Raw genomic sequence first — 26945 nt, forward strand, 5'->3', positions numbered from 1 at the left:
AATCAGCATTATATTTCACAAAAGAAAAATAAAACTTTTGCATTATGAGAAAGAATAGTAAAGGTTAAATATACATAGCAAAATAAATGACCTTAATATCTGGAAAGTCAAACAAACGTTTTTTTATTTTAACACGTAACATTTAGTCTGACCGGCAAGTTATTAAAATGCTTAAAATGGAAAGATTTTTGGTTATTTATTTTTGTTTTTTTCAAGTTGTGTTTCTGGGATATGTATTATTCATTGCCATGATATACCTCGGGTAACTTCAAAATTATGTATTTTACATTTGTATTGTCAATGAACGCGCTAATGTCAGTATATGGAACTTATTTATTTAGAAGAATATTTGTGACTAAGTTTATTCGCGAAAAAACTCTATAAAACTTTTATAATAAAAATACACTTACACGCCATGATAAAACAAACTATATGCAGTTGACATTTAGTGACAAATCACATTCTTTTACCTGCGTGTTTATTTTTTCTAGCGTTATTACTTTTTCACTGAAGACTATGAAATAGAGTTATACAATATGCTACAAGCTGCCAAAAGGGATGATTTGGACGAACTTAAAATGTAAGGAGAAAGTTTACAAGTCTTGAATTCCTAATACACGAAAATAAACAACAATTTCTATTACTAACATCAATTTGGATTGGCCTTAGTTAACATTAAGTATTCTCCAACTTCCATACATAAATTTTATGTTTTTGTGTCTTCCACAAAAAAAAATTTAGCAAATGGTTTGAAAAATAAGTTTTTTAAGTAATGGTCCAAATTAAGATAAAATGTAAAGCTTAAAATTGAGTAAAAGCGTATTGATTTCCGCTATTTGTCTTTCAAAAAGCAGTTTGGATTTTAAAAAAACTGATAAATAAAACAAGTTTAGACATGGGACCTTTGAAATTGAAGGTTTATTAAAAAGAGAACGAACCAAATGTTGCTCCCAATGTACATGGACTAAGTCGATAAAGTCCGATAAATGATGAATACATTAAAGAAATTTTACTTATACCTGATTTCACAAGAATGTGTACCTAACTCTCATTCAAAAGAACATGAAGTTGTTGATAATTGACTGAAATCCTGTGAGCAAAAACCGCTTATGCGTTAATACGATGATAAAGGTATTACCCGTAGATATATAAAAAATTAAAACAAGTATGGTAATAACACATAAAATAACTATGCATCACATTAATTAATGTACCTGGAAACAGTAAATTAAATACAGATCGATCTTAGGTTTTCAACAGTAGAAATTCTGGTAAAAAATGAATCGAAAACAAGACCGTCAAGCCCTTTTACCGATAAGTGACAAAATGTTTCTACAAGGCGTTAAAAGAATTTCAGATGCTTGTTTTCTTTTCTTTTTTTCTGATAATCCATCGAGTATTAATTGAAGACTGTATAGACTAGTTGAGTGACACATTTGTTCTGCTAATTGCTATGTTTATTATTATCTTTAGGGCAATACTTGTACCTTACGTAACCTTATTACATAGGGTCTTACACTTAATTTGCCAATTTTGTAAGCTGAGGTGATTTGTCATTTTTGCAAAACGTGGCTAATTAAAGCATATGTTAGTCGATTTCTTGTCTTGAAAACCACAAGAAAGCTACATCACATTTAATAGTTTTGTCACAACATGAATCAGTTCATCATAATGACATTTTAAACCTTTTTTGATCCATGCTCCCAGTTTTTTACGGAGTCCCGAGCTGCTCATTTTCTTTTGTTTCTTTCTTTGTGGTATTTTAATTATTTCATGTTATATATTGTTTGTATTGTTTTTCCTATCTTGTCATTATCCCTGGATTACATTCTTTTAATTTCCACTAGAATATCTTCGTTCCTTTTGGTTACTCTTTCATCTGTTTTTAGTTTGCATGAGAAAAAACCGTAGACATTAACGACATCGATTACGACCAACGAAGCGCTCTCCATTTAGCAGCCTGTGAAGGACACTAACATGTAGTGAAGTTTCTTTTGGATAATCAACTTTGTAACCCAGGCTTTAAAGACAGGTGATACATGTACATTTTCAGAAAATTTGACATGATCGTTAACAGTCAACTACTTTAACTAAAATAGATAAATACAAAATAAGTGTATGACCATAATTTTGTTCAAGTCACCTTAATAAACATCTGTTATCTTAGCATAAAATTCTAATTAACATTTTATATTGTCAACCACCAGAAAAAAAGAGTTATGACTCTTGCCGAAAACATATTTTATACATCTTAATAATAATCAGACCTTTTCTACAGGACCGATGATTTTGTCATTAGTTTTCTCACGCATAATATATTGCAGATTCCTAAACACTGCGCAGGAGGACGCTATTAGACATAAGAAAAAAGCTCTTCCTGAAAAGAAAGAAAATAATGATGAGGTCATAAAGTTGTTGAAGAACCATGAATCCAGTTTTTCGTCGAAGAAACTTCTAACAGTAAGGACATTTTAGAATCATTTCAATGAATAGCAAAACAAGTAAAAATCTAATCTAATTTTTAATTGTTTTATTGGAAGTATATATCAAATACCTCTTTCTTTTATATCAGGTAAAAGCTATCCAAACTTGTAGCATGTAGAAGGAACATTTAATGATATGTTATTACCAACATTCTTTTTAAGCAAAATAATTGATAAATCTGAAAAAAGGATTGTTGTAACTAACTGATTTCTCATATCAACTGTTTCTTTGTCCATAACATTACGTGCGTAACATTTGTGTTAGTTGCAAGTGAAAATGTATTCAATCGATATTATTGAAACTTTATACAGTGTAGGTATACCTACTGACAACATTCACCTTCATTTATGAAACAATATGACAAATATTTACGTCGAGACCAGTTATCGGTCTTGTTGTGTGTGAGTGTGTTTTATTTTATTATTATTATTATTATTATTATTATACGGTCTTCCTAGGTGGGACATTATAATGTATAATCGTTTTCGTCCGTTCGTCTGTCTTTCACTCTGCGCACGAAAACTCAGAAAAATGCTGCTACTTTGGTGAATTGTTATTCTCCATTGGTGTGAGATCCTCATTGAATTGTTTTAGTATTCAGATTTGAGTGTTTGAGTTATTAGACTGTATTTGATAACTTTAGGTGACTTTCTGCTTTCGAAATATAACTCAAAAAAACTTACTGCAATGTCCATGGAACTTGTGAATAGTTTGATATTTATGTTCATTCCATTTCTATTTGTATGTATTTTGGATCTTATGACATTATTAATTAAAAATGGGGAAATTTTGGACTACTATGTAATATTGCTTGCACCCACTTTCAATAACCTTCGGAAAAAAGTCTATTTCTATTAATGCTAGCTCTGTTTCAATTGTAATAATTCTAGTTTGCGGGTTTTAGTTATAGGAAGATTATTGCTCGAAAACACTCACATGTCATTGTTCATTGTACATTCCTTCAATTGAAGCTTTCAAATTTTATTAATCATACCCTCCAAAGGCATAATTTGATCTATAAAATAATTGACCGTCCGTCTGTTTGTCTGTCTATAAGTCTTATAGTAATTGTTTATGTTATTTGAAGAATTCCATTTTGATCAAAATCTTATCATGGAACAGAGCTTGATACGCCGAAACAGTTTAAAACCAGGAGTTCAGTAGAAAGTATGGAAGGTATACGAAAAACTTATTTCGGAGTGCTTGATATTATTTTTTAAGATATAACTTTGATGTTCATTACAGTCAAAAATATGTATTCTATTACATCTAAATTATATTAATTTATATTTAGGAAAACATGGCTTAAAAATTAAAGAAAATTCAAATGTATTACTTGATTGTGAAACCTAAAACAACACGTTACATGTTGTTTTATCTTTTAAAGGAAACCTTCAGGGAAAGAAAGTTTAGAGAAATATTGAATGCTACAAAGAATGGTCATATTTCAGAACTAAAAAGGTGTGGTTAGTAATCAAATCATACTAATAGATATGTTTTCTTTCAGTTTTTATTCGAACAACTGCTTCAACTCGGGACGGTAAATTGAGATCAAGATTTTCGTCCCTTAAGTCCATTCATGCGTCACATTCTTGTATCTGTAGCCTTTTCCTAATAAAATTACAAATTTTAATGAAACCTGAAGAATTATAAGGAGACAATTCCGTAAGGCAATTTCACTTTGAATTTCGAATTGTTAATTAAATTTGACATTTAGAGAATGTGCTAGATTTTTTATGGCTGTATTGTCGTCGTCCATAACTTAATATTGTCGTGTCCATATCTATAACTCTTCTATTTTTTTTCTCTTTCACTTAAATATATATATGCTGTGTTCTATATACACAAAACCTCCTGTGGAAGTAAATGTTTAATTGGCATTGATCTTTGTTCATCTAAGAGGTGTAACAAAAACGTCATATAAGGGCGTAGGTCTTTACCAGTCGTATCATGCTGTAAAATCAAAATCTTTAACTAAGCAAAAATTTCAATAATAAATTTCATGTTTCTAGTATATATTTATTTGACATGAGAAAGACTACAATACGAATAAATATGAGAAAGTTTTGAGAGATCAGTGAAGTTAAATCGTCCCATTAATTTTCCTATTATCTTGGTGTTTCATATTTTTGTCTCTACATGCATACACGATTTCTGACAGAGATTTCAGAACTTTCAAAACAATGATTCAGTCTAGCGAATTTAGTGTGCAAATGTGCACTGCGGCTGTAAAAATTCTCTTAATAATTGTCGGTCCTTATTATATCATTTTATGTTTGTTTACTAAGTGATATCAAGGAAACCAATGATCAAATGTTTTTTTATCGATGTAGTCGATTTCATAAAGAAAAAATAAAGGATAAATGATCCAGGGCTAATACCTAGAAAAAAATGTACATTAAAAAAAAACGTTTATGAGCAATTCAGACTCCACTTAAATCTGAGAGTATCGACCAAATAATCCGGTATGGTAAACGTCTTAACAAGCAAGAGGCTACCAGGAGCCTGAATCGCTCACCTTGTTGAACTTTGCTTTTCAAAGGCAAAAAATTAAACAAGAAGTTGTCTAACAATTTTGACTCAAGAAGTCTTTGGTAGGACTTATCACAAGATCTTTTCAACAATTGAAAGTTTCTTTTAATCTATCATAGTTTTCAAGAGTGAAAACTATTTAAAAAAAGTCATTTTTCCCCTTTCAAGGGCAATAACTCTTACAAGGAGTCTGAAGACGTTTGTAGTCCTAATAATATGGATCATTTCAGCTATTGAAAGAATTTGGATAAACCCAACGGTTTTGGAGATATATGTATGAAAAAATACTGTAACGGCGGCCATGTTTTTACAACGAATCCAAAATCCTCACATCAGTTCTATGCAGTATACCCCAAGGAACATAATACAAGTTTGGTTTCAATTGGTCAAGTAGTGTCAGAGGAGAGGATTTTTGAAAGAAATAACATTGAAAAAATGGCTTAACAGATTAAAACTAAAATTTGACCAAAGATATATCTCATCATGCTGAACACTTCTAGTCAGATATTCAGCTAAACCTAACGGTTTAGTAGATATATGTAAAATAACTGCTGTCTGACCCCTATGTTCTATTTTCAGTAACAGCAGCCATGTTTTTCCACGAATCAAAATCCTCACATCAATTTTATGCAGGATATCCCCAAGGAACATTCATACCAAGTTTGGTTACAATTAGTCAAGTAGTTTCAGAGGAGAAGAATTTTGTATATTTGTAAACGACGACGGTCGGACGACGACGACGACGGACGCCAAGTGATGGCAATAGCTCACATTGCCTTTGGCCAGGTGAGATAATAATGTAATGTATTTCTTAGGTGATGTCATTACTTTGTACAAATTTTACACAGTAGCTTTGATAAAACCCGAAGTCGCCGATGTTTGTTTCCAATGTCAAATGAACATTATACATAAAAAAAAATGTTTTCTCCATTTTATAATGTCTATCGTTATTGTATTTCAAAAAGTATAAATTGGTTACCATTTCGGGACATCTGCATTCACAAACGGCATTAAGCGAACCCCACTTTAATCTGTTTATGTATTCAGATCCCTCGGAATGGTAAGCAATACATACTTTTTTAATTACACTTGCGTATTGCCACTTAAAAAGGTAAGAGTTCAATAGAGCAATTACGACATGAAACCATGTAGAGGTACGCCATTTGATAGAATCAAGTCTTATATTGTCATTCCAATACTTCATTTGAGGTTAATGCACAACAACACAGTTATGGATCTTTCTAATTCATCTGGTCGAACAGCGTTAAACGTGGCAGCAGAATTCGGAATGATAGAAGTTTGATACGTGAATGTAAAGTGTCTCCTTTTGGTTGGTGGACGTGAGTAATTTCTTTCAACATTTTAAACTATTACTTAATTCCTCCCTTTCTGGTCAAACTTCTTACTAGTGGCCATCTATTTCAATTCTAAGAAGAGTTGTGTGGTTTCACTTTCGTCATAATTACACCAAAGAAGTAAAAGTTTATTTTCATTAAATTGAATAGTACCACGGATACCATGTTCAAGAGTATTGGTCTAGCAGAATTGATTTACTAAAGTGGACAAATAATTAATATTAAACATTTATTGCACTATACAACATTAATATAACTACTCAAAATTTTCACTTATAATAAATAATACTAATAACTTATGTCCAAATGATGAACCGCCCCTGGGTAGAGTATTCTCTCGAGTGCAGGAGGTCATTGGTTCGATCCGCGGCTGAGTCATACCAAATACTTTTAAAAAAAATGATATTGACTGATTCTCCATCAAGCACGCGGTATTTAAGAGGTTAGAGTGACGACGCAACGTGTTGGACAAGTACACAGCAGGGTCTGTTCGGTTAGTCAATCACTCTTGTACTTAAATATATGAAATATCTGCCATTTGACGTTAAATCATAATCAATCAATCAATAAAGCCAAATACTCTCTTAAACAGGTTCATCTAAAAATTTTGTTTTAAAATGTTTTAAAATTAAAAAAATGTTTTTGAGAAGCAGTTTTTCAATGCTGCATGTAAATCTAAATTTTAAAACGAAGTTAAATTATCAATTTTGTATTTTTTTAACTATTTTTGTAGAATAGACATAAAACTCCCATGAAAAATAAAGATAAGCTATGTTTCAGAGGAAAACGACCTATTGATTGTATATCAAGCAATATGGAAGAAAAGTCCCAGAAACTTCGGGAAATACTTGAGAATTACATGAAAGAATTAATAGCATCACCAACTACAACGGTTTTGGTAAAGTATAATTACATTTTACAATCATATCATTTGAGGCTTATCCCTCCCTGACTAAGGCAAATATCATATTTTGGGGGGTTTTTATCAGACAATGACTGTAACATATATTGTTTCTTACGAAAATACATTTAATTCTTTGTAAGTTTGTGAGATTGGTTTTTCGTTTTTTTTTAATTTTGTATATTTTTTGTTTGGTCACTTACTTTTTTTTAATTTGTTGGAGTTGTTCTGTTCTGTTTTTAAACAGAGATTTTACAATATTGACGAGTAATGAAAAGTAATCATATCATTTTGAATTTCAGTCAATGGTAAACCTTTCGGATTTCAGTATTTCCACATTCATCGGAACAGAGATATACTTCGTAATTTAAAAAGAATAATATTTAAGTATTTTCTGGTGAATGATTAATAATAATCTATTTCGTAAAATTTCTTAGAAATTATCTGAATACGACCAGGTAAATACTCTATAACAATAACATTGTTTGTAAGTCGTTTGTATTCTGATATACTTTTGGAAGACGTTTGTATTCTGATATCCTTTTGGAAGACGTTTCTATTCTGATATCCTTCTGAAGGACATTTGTATTCTGATATCCTTTTGGAAGACGTTTGTATTCTGATATACTTTTGGAAGACGTTTCTATTCTGATATCCTTCTGAAGGACATTTGTATTCTGATATCCTTTTGGAAGACGTTTGTATTCTGATATCTTTTGGAAGACGTTTCTATTCTGATATCCTTTTGGAAGACGTTTCTATTCTGATATCCTTCTGGAAGACGTTTGTATTCTGATATCCTTTTGGAAGACGTTTGTATTCTGATATCCTTCTGAAGGACATTTGTATTCTGATATCCTTTTGGAAGACGTTTGTATTCTGATATACTTTTGGAAGACGTTTCTATTCTGATATCCTTCTGAAGGACATTTGTATTCTGATATCCTTTTGGAAGACGTTTGTATTCTGATATCTTTTGGAAGACGTTTCTATTCTGATATCCTTTTGGAAGACGTTTCTATTCTGATATCCTTCTGGAAGACGTTTGTATTCTGATATCCTTTTGGAAGACGTTTGTATTCTGATATCCTTTTGAAAGACGTTTGTATTCTGATATCATTTTGAAAGACCTTTGTATTCTGATATCCTTTTGGAAGACGTTTCTATTCTGATATCTTTTTGGAAGACGTTTCTATTCTGATATCCTTTTGGAAGACGTTTCTATTCTGATATCCTTTTGGAAGACGTTTGTATTCTGATATCCTTTTGGAAGACGTTTGTATTCTGATATCCTTTTGGGAGACGTTTGTATTCTGATATCCTTTTGGAAGACGTTTGTATTCTGATATCCTTTTGGAAGACGTTTGTATTCTGATATCCGTTTGAAAGACGTTTGTATTCTGATATCCTTTTGGAAGACGTTTGTATTCTGATATCTTTTGAAAGACATTTGTATTCTGATATCCTTTTGGAAGACGTTTGTATTCTGATATCCTTTTGAAAGACATTTGTATTCTGATATCCTTTTGAAAGACCTTTGTATTCTGATATCCTTTTGAAAGACATTTGTATTCTGATATCCTTTTTGAAGACGTTTGTATTCTGATATCCTTTTGTAAGTCGTTTGTATTCTGATATCCTTTTGGAAGACGTTTGTATTCTGATATGCTTTTGGAAGACATTTGTATTCTGATATCCTTTTGTAAGTCGTTTGTATTCTGGTATCCTTTTGGAAGACGTTTGTATTTTCAAAATTTGGCATTGATTCTTGCATTTCTGTTACAAATCACTTTGTTCTATATATTGTAGCAGTACAAAATGTCAAACTCATTAATTTCATCAGTCACTGTTAAAATTTGCTATAACTCCATCCAAACAAAAGTCTACGACTTATTAACATTTTACTGTTTCATCACTTTTATTTTCTTTACATTTTTCTGAAGATACTCAATTAGAATAACATGAGACTTTAAACCTTTTGCTATTACGAGTTCTGTTTGAAACATCAATTAAAAACCGTTACTTACGTAACTCTATAGCTAATCTGTTAGAACTGTCAAATTTGCGATGCAAATTTTTGGTCGCTCCCTCCGCGGGACTCGAACTCGTACCATTGTGAGATCTATGGCAACACCGCCTGCACTAAGTCCAGCGCCCTAGACCACTCGGCCAGCTAGGCTATATAAAAATATAGCTTTCGCTGGCCGGGTCATTCCTCCTCGTAGGATTAATCTAGGGCTGTAACTTAGTACACGATGTACGGTAGTACGGGACAGTTCATTTTAGATGTTATTATGTAGGATAGAGGATCAAATTAATGATGCATGTCACAACAAATCAATATTATTACAAACATCTCAGAATGTGACGACTCTATTCGCTACCTGCTCCATCGGATCAAATTGATACAGGGAAGATACATAAATGTATAGAAAGGTCTGAAAATTCCCAACGATGTTAGAACTGTCAAATTTGCGATGCAAATTTTTGGTCGCTCTCTCCGCGGGACTCGAACTCGTACCGTTGTGACCAAAAATTTGCAAAGAATGTTTAAAGAATTTTTGCTGTTTTTCACCTGAACACGCTACAGTTACTTTCATGTCATTAACACAGCCTTCCGAAAATATTCACCGACTATTTGACAAAAATTATGAGTATGATGTCTCAAGACCAAAGGGACTCTGTCACTGGCGTTTCTCGTCCTCTTTTCTATTGACTAAGATCCCATTGATTGAGAAACTGATGCAATGGCTCTAACTTTGCTAGGATAGCCTCTTTCACAATTTTGGAATCATAATTGTGGTATTGTGCTTCAGAGAGAAGTTAGCGCGTATAAAATTATGTATGTCAGTACATGTATTTACTGGCAGTATTTAATACTTATGTTCAATAATTTAATAAGCTACTTGAAATATACTCCACAAAAATCTTCTTAAAAACAAATGACAGTTTAATAACGTTTAAAATCACTGTCGTAATGGTGGAAATCCAAATTTTGAATATTAGGAAAAAAACTAAGTGACCCTTTCCATTTTTGTGGAGTATATGTAATGTGTGAACCATTTCTTCTCTATTTTCTTAATTTTTTAAATGGTCTCCATGAAATCTTCTATTAAAATTACACATTTGAAAAACAAAATCTATGTATGAAAGGTAAACGAATTAGAAAGTTAATGCACATATTTAAAATTTTCTTCTCTAACTATACACTTTATTACCCCAACACATATTATATGAACAAGTTTTAGGCACACATTAGAGAATCATTGAAGATCTCCACCACATATCAATCATAATATTTGGTGGATTGTTGAGACCAGGAATGTAATTGATATATCATCATTAATTTTGGCATACAAACAGTTTGTCAATGACTAAACAATTAATTTTGTTAAAAACTTAAATTATTAATAAAGGAAATAAGATAATTATAAAAAGTCTATTATAACACTGAAAACAGAAATATTGTACAATGCGAATTTGTATTTTTTTAAATGCTTAGTTTCTCTTTTTCAATGAACGTATGAATTTGTGGAGTATAATTGTTATGCCTAGAGAATGATTTCTTTGAATCTTGTTATGGGAACATACAAAAAATGACTTTTTGATGTGTGTTTATTTAAAAAAAAAATCATTCTATAGTAAAACTTATTGTGTAATTTATCAACAAATTGAAACTACCATCTCCCTAAAGCCCAAACGACATATTTGCCCAATATAATTATAACTTAATTGTTTCAAAGTAATTATATGTTCTTTTTGAATTTCCTGTTTTGGTTTTTCGTTTTGTATTTTTTTTTATTTCTGATTAGTTCATTTATAAGATTTTTTGGTTTTTTTTTTACTTCACTGCTCAAACGTTTGTGTTGTATAACTAATAAGCACATTGATTTTTAGACATCAAATGTACAATATAGCAAGTTTTTTTGTATTTTCAGGTTCAAGCTATACCTCAATCAACACAAATTATTCGGATGCTAAATGCTGCCTCGAGAGGAAATTTTCGTTTAATTAGAAAGTAGGTAGAACATGATCTTTGAAGATATCTTCAGACTTTATAAGATAAGTAAATTCCATCGTTAATATATTGAAAAAAAAAAACAACAACTTATAAAAACAATTATCCAAGGATTAAAAACGGGACAATTAAAGAAGGAGATATCAAGGGAATACGGATTGGAATGGTAATCAGAAGGAAAAGGAAAACAATCCAGGGATAACGACAAGAAAAAGAATTTGACAAATCACGAACTAATACCCACAAAGAAAAAAGGAAAATCTGGTAACAAGGACCTTAAAAGTCATGATTTTAAGAACAAGCTGTTAAAAAGACAACATTTTTTTTAAACTAACAATTAAGAGAGTATAAAATAGTCTACATTCATGAATTAGGTTTATGGAAAGTGGGTATGACATGACCTTAAGTGACTACGACGAAAGAACTGTTTTACATATTGCCGTCAGTGACAAACAAGACAATATAGTTGACTTCTTACTCAGCAATAAAGAATTTCGAGAAAGTATCAAGGACAAGAAAAATAGGTATTGTATACAGATTTAGACTTTATGAACGCATACTAAGACCACATTTAAGACAACCATGTAGTAAAACAATTTTATACTGTTATTTACTGTTATTGGTATCATTTATTTATATAATATCCAGACATTCCATTCAGTTGTATCATAAATGAATTTCTTGTAAATTTCAAGCCCGTAGTAAAGCAACGATAAATCCATTAAGACTTTTTGTTGAAATTCAGGTTCTACACGTCATCGAAATGAATACATAGAATATATCGCCATAAATGTACATAAAATGTAACAGGTTTTTTTTAATTAACTTTAAATATTAGTTCCGACCAACTTTAAACAGAACAAATTCAGGACAAGATTATACTTGTAAAGATATGAATAATAGTTTTCTTTATTTCGGAAACACTGCTTATTCTTTTGTTTTAAATAGAACAATGATCTCAAATAGTATCTTATTTCAGTCAATATGACCAGTTTGACTTTGTATATGAAAATATCATGATCAATCACTGTGACACCCAACACAGCAAAAACATGACATTTCAAATAAAGACTTGTCAGGTCAAAGAAACAGTTGTGTGAACATATCGCCATATACTTGGTTTTTCAAAAGCAATGAAATCGTACCCTATCTGTGTTTGAATGACCTATCTATAGATTTCGGAATTGCTAGGTTTTTTTAGAATCCAGCATGGACTTCTTGTTGGTTTTATCGCCTTTTTACTTCGCATGTTTTCATACTATTTATTTTTGTTCGGCATTTCAACAGTACTAATCATTTATTCTTTATCCTTTACATTATAATTTGTATACTTATCTTTTTTTTATTCTGGACTTAAACAACATAGGTATGATACCCTATAGTAAATGCATGCTTTAATATATATATAGATGGGATAAGACGGCTTTTGATATTGCAAAAGATTCCGACGACGAAAAAATATATTACACATTTTTAAAACACTACAAGGTAAGTTTTAAAACGAAACAAACACATTTTATCACTACCTGTTGCTTTTTATCTTTTGTGACACTAATTCTCACTTTTGTTGTTCTTTTATCATTAGTTATATACAATGTAGCAATTTCATTACTTTGACTTGAAACTGATTTAAACACACAATTTTCGTAAACGTGTAATTGTGTTATTTAGTTTTTTTTCTTTAATAACCGACTAAAGCGACAGATGAAAAAGTTATCATTATTTTGTCATTTATTCATTATTAATTCGTTTTGGTGTAATATTTAGTTACAAATTATTAATCATATTAATATCTTTCTTTCGCATTTCTTTCGGGTCATAGTTTTCCTTTCCTCGTTTGTCTACCCCGGACTTGACTTTTTATGAGCAACTCGACGGGTGTTTCTAGAAAAGCAGAGGACGCTTACACTACCGGTGCACCTAGTCCATGCTCCCAGTTTTTAGTGGAGTTCGAGTTGCTCATTTACTTTTGTTACTTTGTATGTATGATTTTAGTTACTTTATGTTCTTTGTTGTGAATGTCTTTGTCCCTGGATTACATTCTTTTAATTACCGCTATGGCCTTGGTTCCCTTGATTACTCTTTCACACCACTGGGTCGATACCTCTGCTAGTGGATTTTGTCCCCGAGGGTATCATCAACCCAGTAATACAATTTTTAAAATTAATGGTTTTAACAAGAGCAATGAAAGAATAACTGGCTCGGACGTCGCCCAGTATAAAAAGGTCCGAACCTGACTGCAGATCAGACACTCTGTTGTCTTGTAAGTATGTGGTGTTCCCAGATGGGAATCTTAGCACACTCACATCTGGTATGGAAAGTGCCCCGACCAATTCAACTTAAAGTACCCAATCACACGTTCAGTCTGCAGACCATCTATTCCAGTACAAAAATTCTGACTATTTTAAAATTATCAAACCATGTTCCATCACTTTAAACGATATATTTGAGTACAACGATGACGAACCACATTGTACCATATCAAAATGTGGTATTAAAAATTGCAAAGCATGCAACATTCTTATAACCGACCCTTACTTCTCCAGTTCCCTTACAAACAAAACCTTCCATACAAGAAGTCACGATGACTTAAGTTGCAAATCAACAAACTTAATATATGGATTAGAATGCAACTTATGTGGTTTCATATATGTCGGAGAAAAGCAAGAACGATTAAATAAAAGAATGTGCGGTCATCGTTCGGGAATTAACACCACCAAATTCCCGACAATTTATCAACACTTTAATCAACAAGATCATTCAATCCTCTCCATGAAAGTTCATTTTTTAGAAATAAAATTACCATCCTACGAACAGTCCCGTTCTAAGTAAAAACTATCGTAGGGAAAGAGAGGAGTACTGGATACGCAGACTAGGTACTGCAATACCTTACGGATGCAATGACAACATCAAAAGTATAGGAAACCTTTCAAGCCAATATAACAATAACATAAATGTGATGAATTTATTTGACAAAATCCAAGACGGGAAAGGAGTCGCCACTATACGTCACCAAAGTTACATGATGCCTCCATAGATGGTCTCCTTCCTTTCATACAAAAACCTCTTGGACTTCATCACATTAGAACCAAACTTTATTCTATACCTCTCACTCTACTACACTCCCTTTTCAAAACAAGTCTTGACACTCCTGTTTCTTACCCCACGTCATCATTATACAGACTTGTTGCCATCATTTTGGATATTGGTTTCCACAGAGTCTTTAAACCAGTTTGTGTGAAAAGTCAAGATGAAGAAAAACGATCATTTCTTCCACTTCCGTTTGTCAACAAAGGTATAGATGCAAATAATTTGGCTAACATCCTCCATCACAAAAACGTTACCAACAAAATTCACCCATATTTCAAAGACAAATCCATACCAATTATTTCTTATTCCTATACTTCACCCATCGCATCCAAAATTTTCAATTATAAAAGGCTATTGCAGAACCACGAGATTGAGGACTTCAAGACTAAACCACCTGACTGTTCTTGCAAAACCTCTCCATTCAAATATGGTCCTTCTGGTCACGTCGTTACGGGAGATTTAACCATTATCGAAAACGAATCTCTGCGTAACATCCTTTCTAAAGGTCCTAAGTACCGTGAACCACGCTACATAAATGGTAATCATAACTTTAAAGTTCTTATGGATGCCGTCGATGAATATGCAAGAAAATGGATAAAACGAGAACAAGAAGACATTGATTCTCTGTCAGAGTGGTTAAAGGCCGTGAGGTCTTTAATTTTGAAACGAATGAAAGTTTTAAGTAGGTCAATGAGTGCCAAGGCTACATCAGTTTTCAAAGACCCCAATGCAGCAAAAACATTGTCTACTATACATGACAAGTATGTTGTCGTACCAGCAGACAAAGCCCAAAACAACATTGTTTTTGTCTGCAAAATGTTTTATATCCAATGTTTATTATCAGAGGTAGACGTAGAAAATAATAGCAGTGATAGGACCTACACTGCTACCACTCTCTCCAAAGAAGAGATTTTTGAAAACCATACATCTGTGCTATCGTCTTTTGGTCTCTCTACCAATGACGATGATTGTGATTTACCGTCTATGTACTGGATTCCTAAACTTCACAAGAATCCATACAAACAACGTTTCATAGCTGGATCTTCAAAATGTACCACCAAACCTCTTTCAAAACTTCTAACTTCTATACTCACAACTGTCAAAGAGGGTCTACAGACCTACCACAACACTTGTTACTCCCGAAGTGGTATTAATTCAATGTGGATCCTAAAAAATTCGAAAGATCTTTTGGAGACAATCAGTTCAAGAATATTATCTGAATATAATAGCATTAAAACCTATGATTTTTCAACACTGTATACTTCTATTCCCAGTACTCAGTTAAAATCCCGACTTAAAAACATTATACATCGTTGTTTTTCTAAAAACAAATATGGTACACCTAGATACAAATATATAGTTCTTGGTAGAGATTTCTCATACTTTGTAATAAATAATTCCAAATCATCTTCCAAATATGCAAAGGAAGATCTTTACGACAATGCATTTTTTAAACATCTAACTCTGTATATTTGGAAGATGATTTGGAATTATTTCTTACAAAGTATGAGAAATCTCTACCAAGAACTATATATTTGTATCTAGGTGTCCCATCTTTTTTGGAAAAAACAATGATGTATAATGTTTTTAAGTCAGGATTTTAACTGAGTATGGGGAATAAAAGTATACAGTGTTGAAAAATCATAGGTTTTAATGCTATTTATTCAGATAATAGTCTTGAACTGATTGTCTCCAAAAGATCTTTCGAATTTTTCAGGACCCACATTTTTAAATACCACGTCGAGAGTAACAAGTGTTGTGGTAGAACTGCAGACCCTCTTTGACGGTTGTGAGTATAGAAGTTACAAGTTTTGAAAGAGGTTTGGTAGTACATTTTGCAGATCCAGCTATGAAACGTTGTTTGTATGGATTCTTGTGGAGTTTAAGAATCCAGTACATAGACTGTTAATCACAATTATCGTCCTTGGTAGAGAGACCAAAAGACGATAGCACAGATTTATGGTTTTCCACAATCTCTTCTTTGGAGAGAGTGGTAGCAGTATAGGTCTTATCACTGCTATTATTTTCTACGTCTACCTCTGATAATAAACATTGGATGTAATACGTTTTGCAGACAACGGCAAAAATAATGTTGTTTCGAGCTTTGTCTGCTGGTACGACAACATATTTGTCATGTATAGAAGACAATGTTTTTGCTACATCGGGGTCTTTGAAAACTTAATGTAAACTATGGATGTGACTACATAAAAAAATGCCGTATTATTATTTTGCAGTTGTAAATCTATGTAAAACATAACATTTATTATGTCTGTGTTAATTGTTTTCATGGTAACGAGTCCATTGAAAACAGAAAAAAATGTTTTTTGGTAGGTAAAGAAAAAAGTTATTGTTTTCGTGTCAAAAGCTACGGATTTCAAAAAATAAAAAAATTCTGCTAATTTTTATGTTAATATGCTATATGGACTTCTTTTAGATATTAAAAGAAATTTGAAAATTTCCTAATGATTTTGAATGGCCCTAAAAATTAACATTTCAGGAGTTAATAGATACTGAAAATGATGAGTATAGGACTTACCAACTTTTGACTGCTGGGAAAAACGGAGACATCGAAACACTAAAACGGTAACTAAAATCGATTTGTTTTGTTCTGTTGTTAGTAATAGGAAAATTAATTTGGAAGAGTGATTAACGAAAATATGATCACGAGTGCAGAAGAACGCCTAGATTTAACAACTTAGAGTTAAATAATAATGCGTTTTTGATTCGAGTGATTCTATTCTCCATCATTTATTGTTATTTTCACCATAAAATTTTAATTTTGTGAAGAGCGGATCGATATTCGTGTTGTGACGTTTTGGTGGAGGAAATTCCGAGAGTGGAATTACAGAATTTACTTCATAAAGTAAATTACCGAATTTTTGTACACATGGAAGAGTAATCAAGGAAATCAAGGCTATAGTGATAATCAAAAGAATGTAATCCACTAATTACTGCTAAATCTATATAATTGATTAAAATATGATTAAAATATTTTAGTATAATTTATCGTTAAAGTCACCAATGTTGTATCGCATCTTAAAACAATTACCAAACCAAACTGCAAGTAGTTGATTTTGTCGTCCTCTTATTGTGAGGGTGTCTATGGAACACCAGACACATGTCAAAATCACCCATTAGAGAGAACGATCTCGTGATTTTTAAAACAAATAATGTTTTGATTTATTGTAATAATTATATGAAATAAAGTACATATATTTTACGAGAAACTTTAAAATAAATGATAGAAGTCTTAAATATGTTCATAATTTAGTTAAATTGTCAGAAAACTTTGATCATATATTCTGGGTCATTCACGTTTGATACAGAAAAATCCAAACATTCCTATTGTTTCTGACATAAAAAGTGTAACATTACAATGAAAAAAATTGTTGAGTAAACTACTGTGTAGCCAATACCCTCGGACCTGTCTAGTCTCTTTATGCGCTCTTTAACTGTGATCTTTCTTATTTCCGCATACATCAACAATACTATTTTTAATTATTTGATATGATGTAGTTACAATTCTGTACATTTTCTAGAGATAAAAATATGTAGTGTCTTTAAATGAATAAAACTCAATGTTAAAAAGATTCAAATTGATGCAGCAAGAATAGTTACAGGGGGTACTAGATTAACATCAATTAGCAATTTATATATAGAAACTGGATGTCAGAAATTATGTGTTCTGCGAGAAAATCACAAATTAACACTAATGTACAAGATTTTGAACAATATGACACCGCCTTATCTTCAAAGTCTGATTCCTAACAGAATAAACCAAATCCATAACTGCCCAACTCGTAATTCTGACTTAATCCAATCAGTTTATTGTAGAACATACCAATATTCAAATTATTTTCTACCTTCTACTATTCGATTATGGAACACATTACCAAATGATATCAAGACCTCGCCATCAGTAAAAGTTTTCAACACTCATCTCCAAAATGAGGTAGTCAAAAAACCAATATATTACTATTGGGGATCACGCAAAGGTCAAATCCTACATGTCAGACTTCGTCCTCAGTGTAGCGAGCTAAATAAAGATCTATTCGACAACAACATGATTCCATCCCCATTATGTCAATGCGGCGAAATAGAATCTGCGAACCACTTCTTACTCATTTGTCCATTATATCAATCGCTTAGAAGACAACATATTTCAGCACTTCAACTTCCTGATCAACTGACTCCAAAATTTGGATCAGATGAGATGTCTGATGAGTATAATCTTGAAATGTTTACCAAGGTTCAAAACTTTTTGCCACAGAGCAAACGCTTCAAATCAACAGCCTAAATTGCACAGTTACTAGTTTGAATAATTTTAAGAATTCCTAACGTTCAGAGTAAATACATAGGGCATTAAATATCAACCTCTTCGTTTTGCACCAAACTCATCAAATGCACATTATAAGCACTCAAGCAATACTTCCTTGAGCAATGCTATATGATATAATTATTATTCATGATTTCAGGAGACGGATTGATATAAGACTTTAAGTCTTGTTTCTGAATCCTGTGATTAATTTGATATTGTTCGATTCATTCCATGGTTTTGGTTTGATGTTAAAATGTGCAAATTAGTTAATAAATATGTTTAAACTAAATGACTTTACTTTCTGCAGCTTACACAAACAAAAAGTTAATATGAATTTGCGGGACTATGATGGTCGCACTGCCTTACATGTGGCTGTTGATGAAGAAAAGGTTAAAACTGTCAAATTTCTTCTGGAAAAAGCGAATGTCAACCCATCAATACCAGATAGGTAAAATATAATTATGTATTAAAGGTCTCGGAATGTCACAGCTCAAATTGCTACATCCCTTGAATCAATAATGCAGGGAAGATAAGTAAAAAAAAGATAAGTATATAAAAAATCTGACAACAATCTTCAAAAGGTACATGTCTGCACATGTTATTTCCGATCGATTCCTTGGTCTTCGAAGTACTATATTATTCCTTCGACTGGACACCAGCTTGTCCTAGGGTGGTATTTTAGGTAATGTCGATTACATCGAATCCAGAACCATAATTGTCTAGCTCGGATATATGAATGCACTGCTTTCTCTGACTGGGTGATGCATGTACCCCTTCGAAAATTTCAGGTTGTTAAACAAAGCGCGAAGTATCGTAATACAATCTTCGAAATTGGTATTGATAAAAAGGTTTTACGGAAACCCTTCATATCTTATTTACCCCATTGAAGCGTTAGTAAAATCCCTTACCACATATGTGTTTATCTTTTACTTCCGCCTCACCTATGACATTTTGAGTTATTTTGATTCATTATGAACAGTTCTCCTTCATGTTATTTTCGGTCGGTCTTGATTTGTTGAGCTTAATGTTTTATTTGTACTTTACAATCTTAATTTAGACCTAAATCATTCCAAGCACTTTTTTATGTTGTCAATTATGTGGTTAGATTTATTCCTTTTTAATCTGCTTAACAAACTTGAAAAGAAGGCCTGATAGTCCTAGACAGACACTGTCTGTCCGTCATGACAAAGAGGTACCTCCTCTGTTAATTTTTTTTTGGGGGGGCGGGGGATTGGGGTGGATAGTTCTTGTATACAATAAACAATTTTAATTCTTTTACTTCATACGTATTTGGTTCTAATGCTGCTCATAAGAAGTAATTTCAGGAAACACGTTTACAACATGCCAACAATTGCAATATTTACATGATTGGTAATAATTAATTCGTCAGACCTTTCGTCTGAGGTTGAAGTAACTTATCTAAAAAAATTGTACATGTTTTCTTTTTAATTATTGATAACATTGCATAACGGATTTTTTACTTTAATGTTTATAGAGAGAATAGAAAACCGATCAGCACTGCTAAATCACAAAAAATTAAGAAGATGTTAGAAGAGGCTGAAAATAAAAGTATCGAATCGAATGAATGGGTAGGATATAATGACGATTTTTATCGTTAATTTTCTTCAAGTAAACCATACAAAGTCTTAGGTGCAAACTGCATCAAAATGTAATTTGTATCAATTAGTACGTATGTTTACGTATGTTTACTGAGGAAGGACGCACGCAAGTTGATAACCATGACTAGTTTCATGGATTTCTTTATTACATTAAGATTTTCCAAGATAAAGACAACAAATAATAAAAAATCAACATCGCAACGGAATGTCTTAAAAAGTTAATAATGATTATTTCATGTGTTATCGTTTATGCCAAAGTGTTCATCTTCTCTTCGAACCAATAAATCTGAAACACTATGGTGGTTCTTTACTCTTGAAATACTAAAAGTAAAATGCATATACTTGCTTACTTTTTTGTACGCAAGTTGTTGAATATTTACAGAATATCTTATTATTGTGAAGGCAAAATTACAAAATGCGGTAAAACAGGGTAGTAATTTAGTCCAAGAAAACTGGTAAAGCCCGAGTTGTAGGCGAGGTGCAATATCAGTTTTCTGCTCCATATCACAACCAAAGGTCAATTCGCATTTTTTTTTAAATTCCGCTCACTATCATTTATTATTCTGTTTGTTGCAATGAAGAACCCTTTTCGTCGTATTGTTTAGTATTTGATTGCTTTCTGACTTAATCAGTCGTCTTCTTATGCTTTTTAATAAGGGGAATAACTCACCAATAAGAAGCGGTCCGATTTATTTTATGTTGTCTATTTTGTAATAAGCCCATAGAATTTGAACGATTTCATGATGAAGAGATTTCCTTTTAGATAGATAACATCACATATTACTATTTTAGCACTTAGCTTGAAGATAATTCGGGGCTGAATTTCTGAATTTTTTATACCCGGGATTTATCTGATGCAAAACATTGACTATATCATCAGTTAGCCATGGGAGAACTATCTGTATCGCCTTTAAAACCATTAAATAGAATTTCCTTATACGTTTACATATTACTGATAATATGATGAGTTTGTACACTTTTTATTCTGGTTTTTCAACTGTATGATTTTTTAAAATTTCCTATATGACTTCATATAGGGGGTAAGACGGGCTATTGACATCAGATCTTTGCTGACATTTTGTCTGTAGTTTTTTTTTTCTTTTTTTTTCATTTCATTTCAGTCTTTAAGTAAAGAAAACTTGATGAAGGTGATGAATGCAGCAGCAACAGGAGTGCTTCATAGCCTAGAAGATGAAGATGACAGGTTAGCATTTTATTATATGACAACAAACTCATTTCATTATGATTAAGAAGGGTGAGAGGGGTGGGTTATACATATTATTTTATTTGTTTAACCAATAACAACCACCATGCATTATTTTGCAGGTAGAAGAGGTCATAGACGTATACAAGATATGTAGCTTTTTGGTCCTTTGCTATAGAAATCAGAAATATACATTTCAATAGAAGTTCCCAGGTTACTGATATGTTATGTGTAGTAACCATGTTTAACTAATAATTTATTAATGCTTTAAATAACAGGTTTTCATTCTTTCCAATGGATTCGTTTGATTATTTCAAAAATACACCGCTGCATGTTGCTGCTGCCAAGGCCATGAAAACTAATGTAAAATATCTGCTCAGAAAGAATGCTTCGCCTTTTATGCGTAATGGGTACTTTTTTATGTAATTAGACTTTTGCATAATATACAATTTTCATCAGACTGCTAAAAAACTTAAAACGAATTTGAACAACAAAAAAACCTGTAAGTCAAAAACTAAAGTAGAATTATTGTAATTTTTCTTCATTTTTCAATGAAAGGACAGTTGAAACCCACTAATAAATACATCTTCATCTTGAAAAGCCTAAGTTCATTTAACAAAAAGTCCGGATTTATTCATGTTTTAAAGTTAAAAATGAAAAAAAATACTTTAAGTCATTTGAAGCTTCATCTTATAATGCACAGACATCAATTCCATATGCATACTGAGTGTTAGTTATATACCAGAGGTTTTTTTTTCTTTCTGGTGTCCGTTGCATTTAAAAGTAAAATATAAATGTGAAATTTAGAATATCCGGTTTATTTATGCCATAGCAATAACGAATATATTTCGTTTACATTTCTACCCTTGTTATTTTTTTTCCTGATTCATAGTTTCTGGAAAACACCGATTCAGTTAGTAAAAGTGAAACAAGCCTATTGGGAAAAAAAAAATAAATACAGTAAGAGTTATGAGAAAAAGAAATTTGCCAAAAGTCGTAAGGAGAAATTTGACGAAATTTTTAAAATACTGGCAGATGCAGAAACATTACCTCAAGCAAAAGATTTGAAGGTATATATATATATCATGAAGTTTCAAAGTCATAATATGGTAAATGTTTTCGAGATTTTTTAATATTCAGAATCCCTTCATAAGACAATAAGAGAAACCACACAAAGAAAAAAAACCAACAATTTACAGGCTACATTTCGGCAATGAGAAGTTACACAAAATTTCGTCTTTTTGTGACTTTTGCATTTGTTCATTTACATTTACAATTGTGGCTAGAGTCTTACTTTGGGTGTAATGTTTTATTGTCTGTTTTCTATAAGAGGCTTGAAAGTTTTGACGTATAATCCTTTTAATTCACGAGAATGGGTCCATAACACATATTCTAAAGCTTGAAAATTGATTGTTTATTGAGGAAAGACACCAACGACTACGATGATATATATATGCCGCCTATTTCTACTCTATGATAAGTTTGGTAATACCGCTAAATAGTAAAATCGGATAAATTTGTATCATATTAATGTATGCGGAACCATCAAACAAAATACAAATTTGTCATCAGCAGCTTTGCTTTGTTTCAACATAAGAAATTACACATAAAATTTTAATCAAGACCAATACTCACAAGACCTATTTCGATAGCAAAATATCCACCAAACCATTTAACGACATCCATATTAAGTAGATACACAACATCTAAGAAAAGTAACTCGGTAAAAATCAGCAAAACATTTTATTTTGTAACATTTCTTTATTTCTTTTTTTTATCAAAGTAAAACACTGAATAAAAGTTAAAGAAATGTAAACGAGTCCAAAAAATTTAGAGCACATGTTAGGTAACCCCTTAACATTGAAAAATTGGTAGTTTATATTAATAAATTTTGTTTTGTTATTGTTGGAACGGTTGCTGCAGCAGCTATTTTTTTACAGAATTATTGACATGGAATTCAAAAGGTTTCGGTTTAAAAAAAATCGCAATGGCCATTCAAATCAAACAAAAATCAATAAATCAGCTAATTAAACTTAAATGTTTAATAATCATATCGGCATGATTTCTTTTCAAATTAGGAAATCAAGAACTAGCCAAGTAACCATTCACAGCTCTATGTTCTTTTCCGTGCAATGACGAAGTTTCTTTCCTTGGATAAAAGTGTGAATACAGAAACATTATATTTAAAACAGAAAATTATCCGCAATATGAACAAATATTCTGTACAAATAAAAACAATTTTTATTCGTTTTTTTTTATCATCGTTTTAGGAAGATGAAAACTTCAAAAAGTATAGAAATGGAGAGAGAGTATTTTTGTTCCTTAATAGAGCATTCAAAGGTGATATCAAGGCAATACAGGGGTAAAATTTTGGATCTTAACTTTATTCAATGAATTAAAATATATCATGTAAGTTTATCACTAATATGAACTTTTTTGCTTATTACACCCAAACACAATGAGTGGATGGTATAAATGAATCTTCTTGTCCGTCCGTTTGTCATCCCACCTGTCTGTCCGTCCAAACTTTGTCGCATTTCGGCTTTCAATAGATGGATTGATTTCAAATTTTGTGTATGGCTTCATACAGTTGAGGCATGGATTTTGAAGCTTAGTAAGATAAAAATAACTTATTTATGTTTTGTTTTGTTTGTTCTCTCTTTGTGTTTGTTGTTTTGTTTCCTTTTTGTTCTCTTTCCTTTTGTTATGGTTGTTATTGTTGTTTATTTGTTGTTATTTGTTTTTTATTTTGTTTTTGTTTTTTGGTTTTTTTTTGTTTTGATTTGTTTTGTTTTTTGGTTTTTGTTTTTGTTTTTCTTTACCATGACGTCATCATTTTAAATCAAAGATATGTTTTGATATTTTGTCTTTTATATTATATCTATAAAAACATATCGTTTCAGTTTAAGTCCTGTAGTACCAGTTCAATGACTTCGAGAGTTTATTCTAAGAAGGTTTTGACATATATTCTGAAAAAAATTGAACTCTGTCACATTTTGGTTGTGTTTTGAGAATGAAAAAAATTATTATTTTTATCCATTTTATAGTTATTTCAAAAAAAAACAAAACAATTGATTAGAGATGTTATGAAATTGAGACGTGCATTTTTAGTAAATGTAAGAAAATTTTCTTAAAATTGTCTTTGTAAATGCCAATCTTATCAAAGTAATGTTTACTAATATAGCGTTTTCTTGCTTTTACTTAGATATTTAATAACAGATAAGTACTTAATTAATAAAAAGATTATGATGGTAGAACAGCACTTCATTTAGCCGTTGCTGAGGGCCATGAAGAATTAGTAAAATTTATCTTAGATCAGGAAGATGTTCAGCGTGATATTAGAGATAGGTACATATAATTGTAAACAAGATATTTTATACAGCTGTAAGCATTTTTTTTTTTTTTGTTTTTTTTTTTTTTTTGTTTTTTTTTTTTTTTTTTTTTTTGGTTTTCAGGTTGTTTGGGACATTGTTCAGTGCTTGTGCAATGTACTTTTAGATTTAAGTACAAATAATATTACAACTAAAACTATTGTAAAAGTTTTTTTTCTATCTTATCAATAATTTAAGCTCATTTGCTCATAGCCACTGGAGCTTATCTTTAATGTCATTACATGACAGATCCAAATAAAGTTTCCTTAGTCTCAGACTTACCCAACATTAATGTAGATAAAGTATATAATGTTTTTTTTTTTTTTTTTTTTTTAAATTAGATGGAACAGAACACCAATGTATGAAGCAGAAGAAAACAACGACAAAAAATGTTTGAGCTTCTCATTATGCATAAAAAAGATGAAAATTAATGCATGTTATGATTTATACAAAAACATCATGCATCTGGTAACTATTATCTGCAACAATTTATTTTTTTAAATCGGTTTTTTTCAAATTTGTAATTGTACTGCAATTTACCGAATGATGAAAAACAATACACTTTTATTCCTGTTCAAAATGATGTTTCCTGTAGGATAGCTACACTCTGTATTAATGTAAATTCAAAACCTCATTCTTTATTTAAACTAAAAAAAAAACAGCTAATCACATACTGGAAGTCTATTATTCAAGTTTTATATGTATGACAAGTTCTTTGCCCATTTTTCTACAATTGTACTTTTATTTAACATAATTTCATTAAAAATAAAGACGGCTGTGATGTCGGAATGGAGAATTCATCGTAATACTGTTTGATTTTTTTTCATTCCAGAAATACATCTTAAAAAATTTATCACAATTATTGAAATATGTTGGGTTATATTTTTAGACCCCTTCCTCCTCTGTATGTGTGTGTGTGTGTGTGTGTGTGTGTGTGTGTGTGATAAATTTTGTGTTATTATTAATTGATATATTTTAGTCTTATCATTGTGATCTTTTTTGTGATAACATGTTCAAAAAGATTTTTTTATTTTGGATATCATTTTAAGAACATGGCTAACAAACTATTTTTAACAACTTTACCTACGTAGTAAATATGGTAAGTTATGTGGTTATACATGATTGTGTTTTTGTTTTGATTTTGTTTTGTTTTTGTTTTTGTTTTGTTTATATTTTTGGTTTTTTTTAGTTATTTGTAATTGTTTTATTTTTGTTTTTACGGTTTATAAGTTTTGCTTCCTTCCATTAGATGATTGATAGTGTAAGTGTTTTTCACCCTTATTTACTGAACGAATAGCATTATATGCTACTTTAACTAACAATTACACAGAATCGTTTTTACCAAAATGTCGGTTGGGTTTAGATCACCTGTATTGGCCCTCACCTCGGGCTTGGTTTGTGTCCTAGGTTTATATCAGTGATGGCCTGCATCCTACTTTCGTTTATTCCTTGCATGGTTTTAAACGACTGATTGAATTACAGTATACTTTTGGTCCAAATTTAGAGTGCGGAGTATTAATATTGTAGTGTTAAAATTATTAAACATATAAGGGGAAATTTATTAGTAGTTTCAGTATTAAGATAGATAATGTCTTTTACAGGGGCATTCATTTCTGTCATTTTGCAAAATCATACAAGCATATATATATTCAATTAATCTATAGTGTTTATATGATGTAAAAATAATATATTCAAAATGTTTTAAAAGAATTTTTCACAAAAAAATATAACATGGTAAAATTACAAACATAAATTGTAAAAAAGGCCTTTTTGATGAATGGGAGAATACTGGCGAGAAAATTCTATCAAAGAGCAGATAGTTGAGGGGAAAATGTTCTGTGAATGTAATGCAAGTTTTAGCGAAATAGTAAAAATTCCCTACAAAAACCATATAAAAGTTTGAAAAATTCCCTTTATTATTATTTGCCTATATTGACTATTGACCAAACTTTACGACAAACGTGATCATTTCATTTAGAATTGTCAACTTTCCTTTCATCTGTGGCAACATCCCTTCGGCTCCTGCGTATGGAGTGTTCATATCACAACTCAT

At 31.2% G+C, this 26945-nt stretch overlaps 1 protein-coding gene across 1 annotated transcript; it reads left to right on the forward strand.

Annotated features, from left to right (window-relative positions):
• Positions 1-536: 536 nt before the first annotated feature.
• Positions 537-25698, forward strand: LOC148626001 (uncharacterized). Its single transcript, XM_088571078.1, is given in 16 exon segments — positions 537-580; positions 2325-2460; positions 7105-7269; positions 11211-11290; positions 11665-11814; positions 12700-12778; positions 16878-16963; positions 19006-19146; positions 20194-20287; positions 21406-21521; positions 21800-21931; positions 22414-22591; positions 23792-23883; positions 24727-24755; positions 24758-24905; positions 25234-25698. Coding segments are annotated over 15 exon segments (1644 nt in total). The 3' UTR covers positions 24880-24905; positions 25234-25698.
• The last annotated feature ends 1247 nt before the right edge of the window (positions 25699-26945 follow it).

This window comes from Perna viridis, chromosome 2 (genome assembly GCF_037379345.1).
Source record: "Perna viridis isolate PV_CMFRI_1.1 ecotype Kerala chromosome 2, ASM3737934v1, whole genome shotgun sequence".
Classification (NCBI taxonomy): domain Eukaryota; kingdom Metazoa; phylum Mollusca; class Bivalvia; order Mytilida; family Mytilidae; genus Perna; species Perna viridis.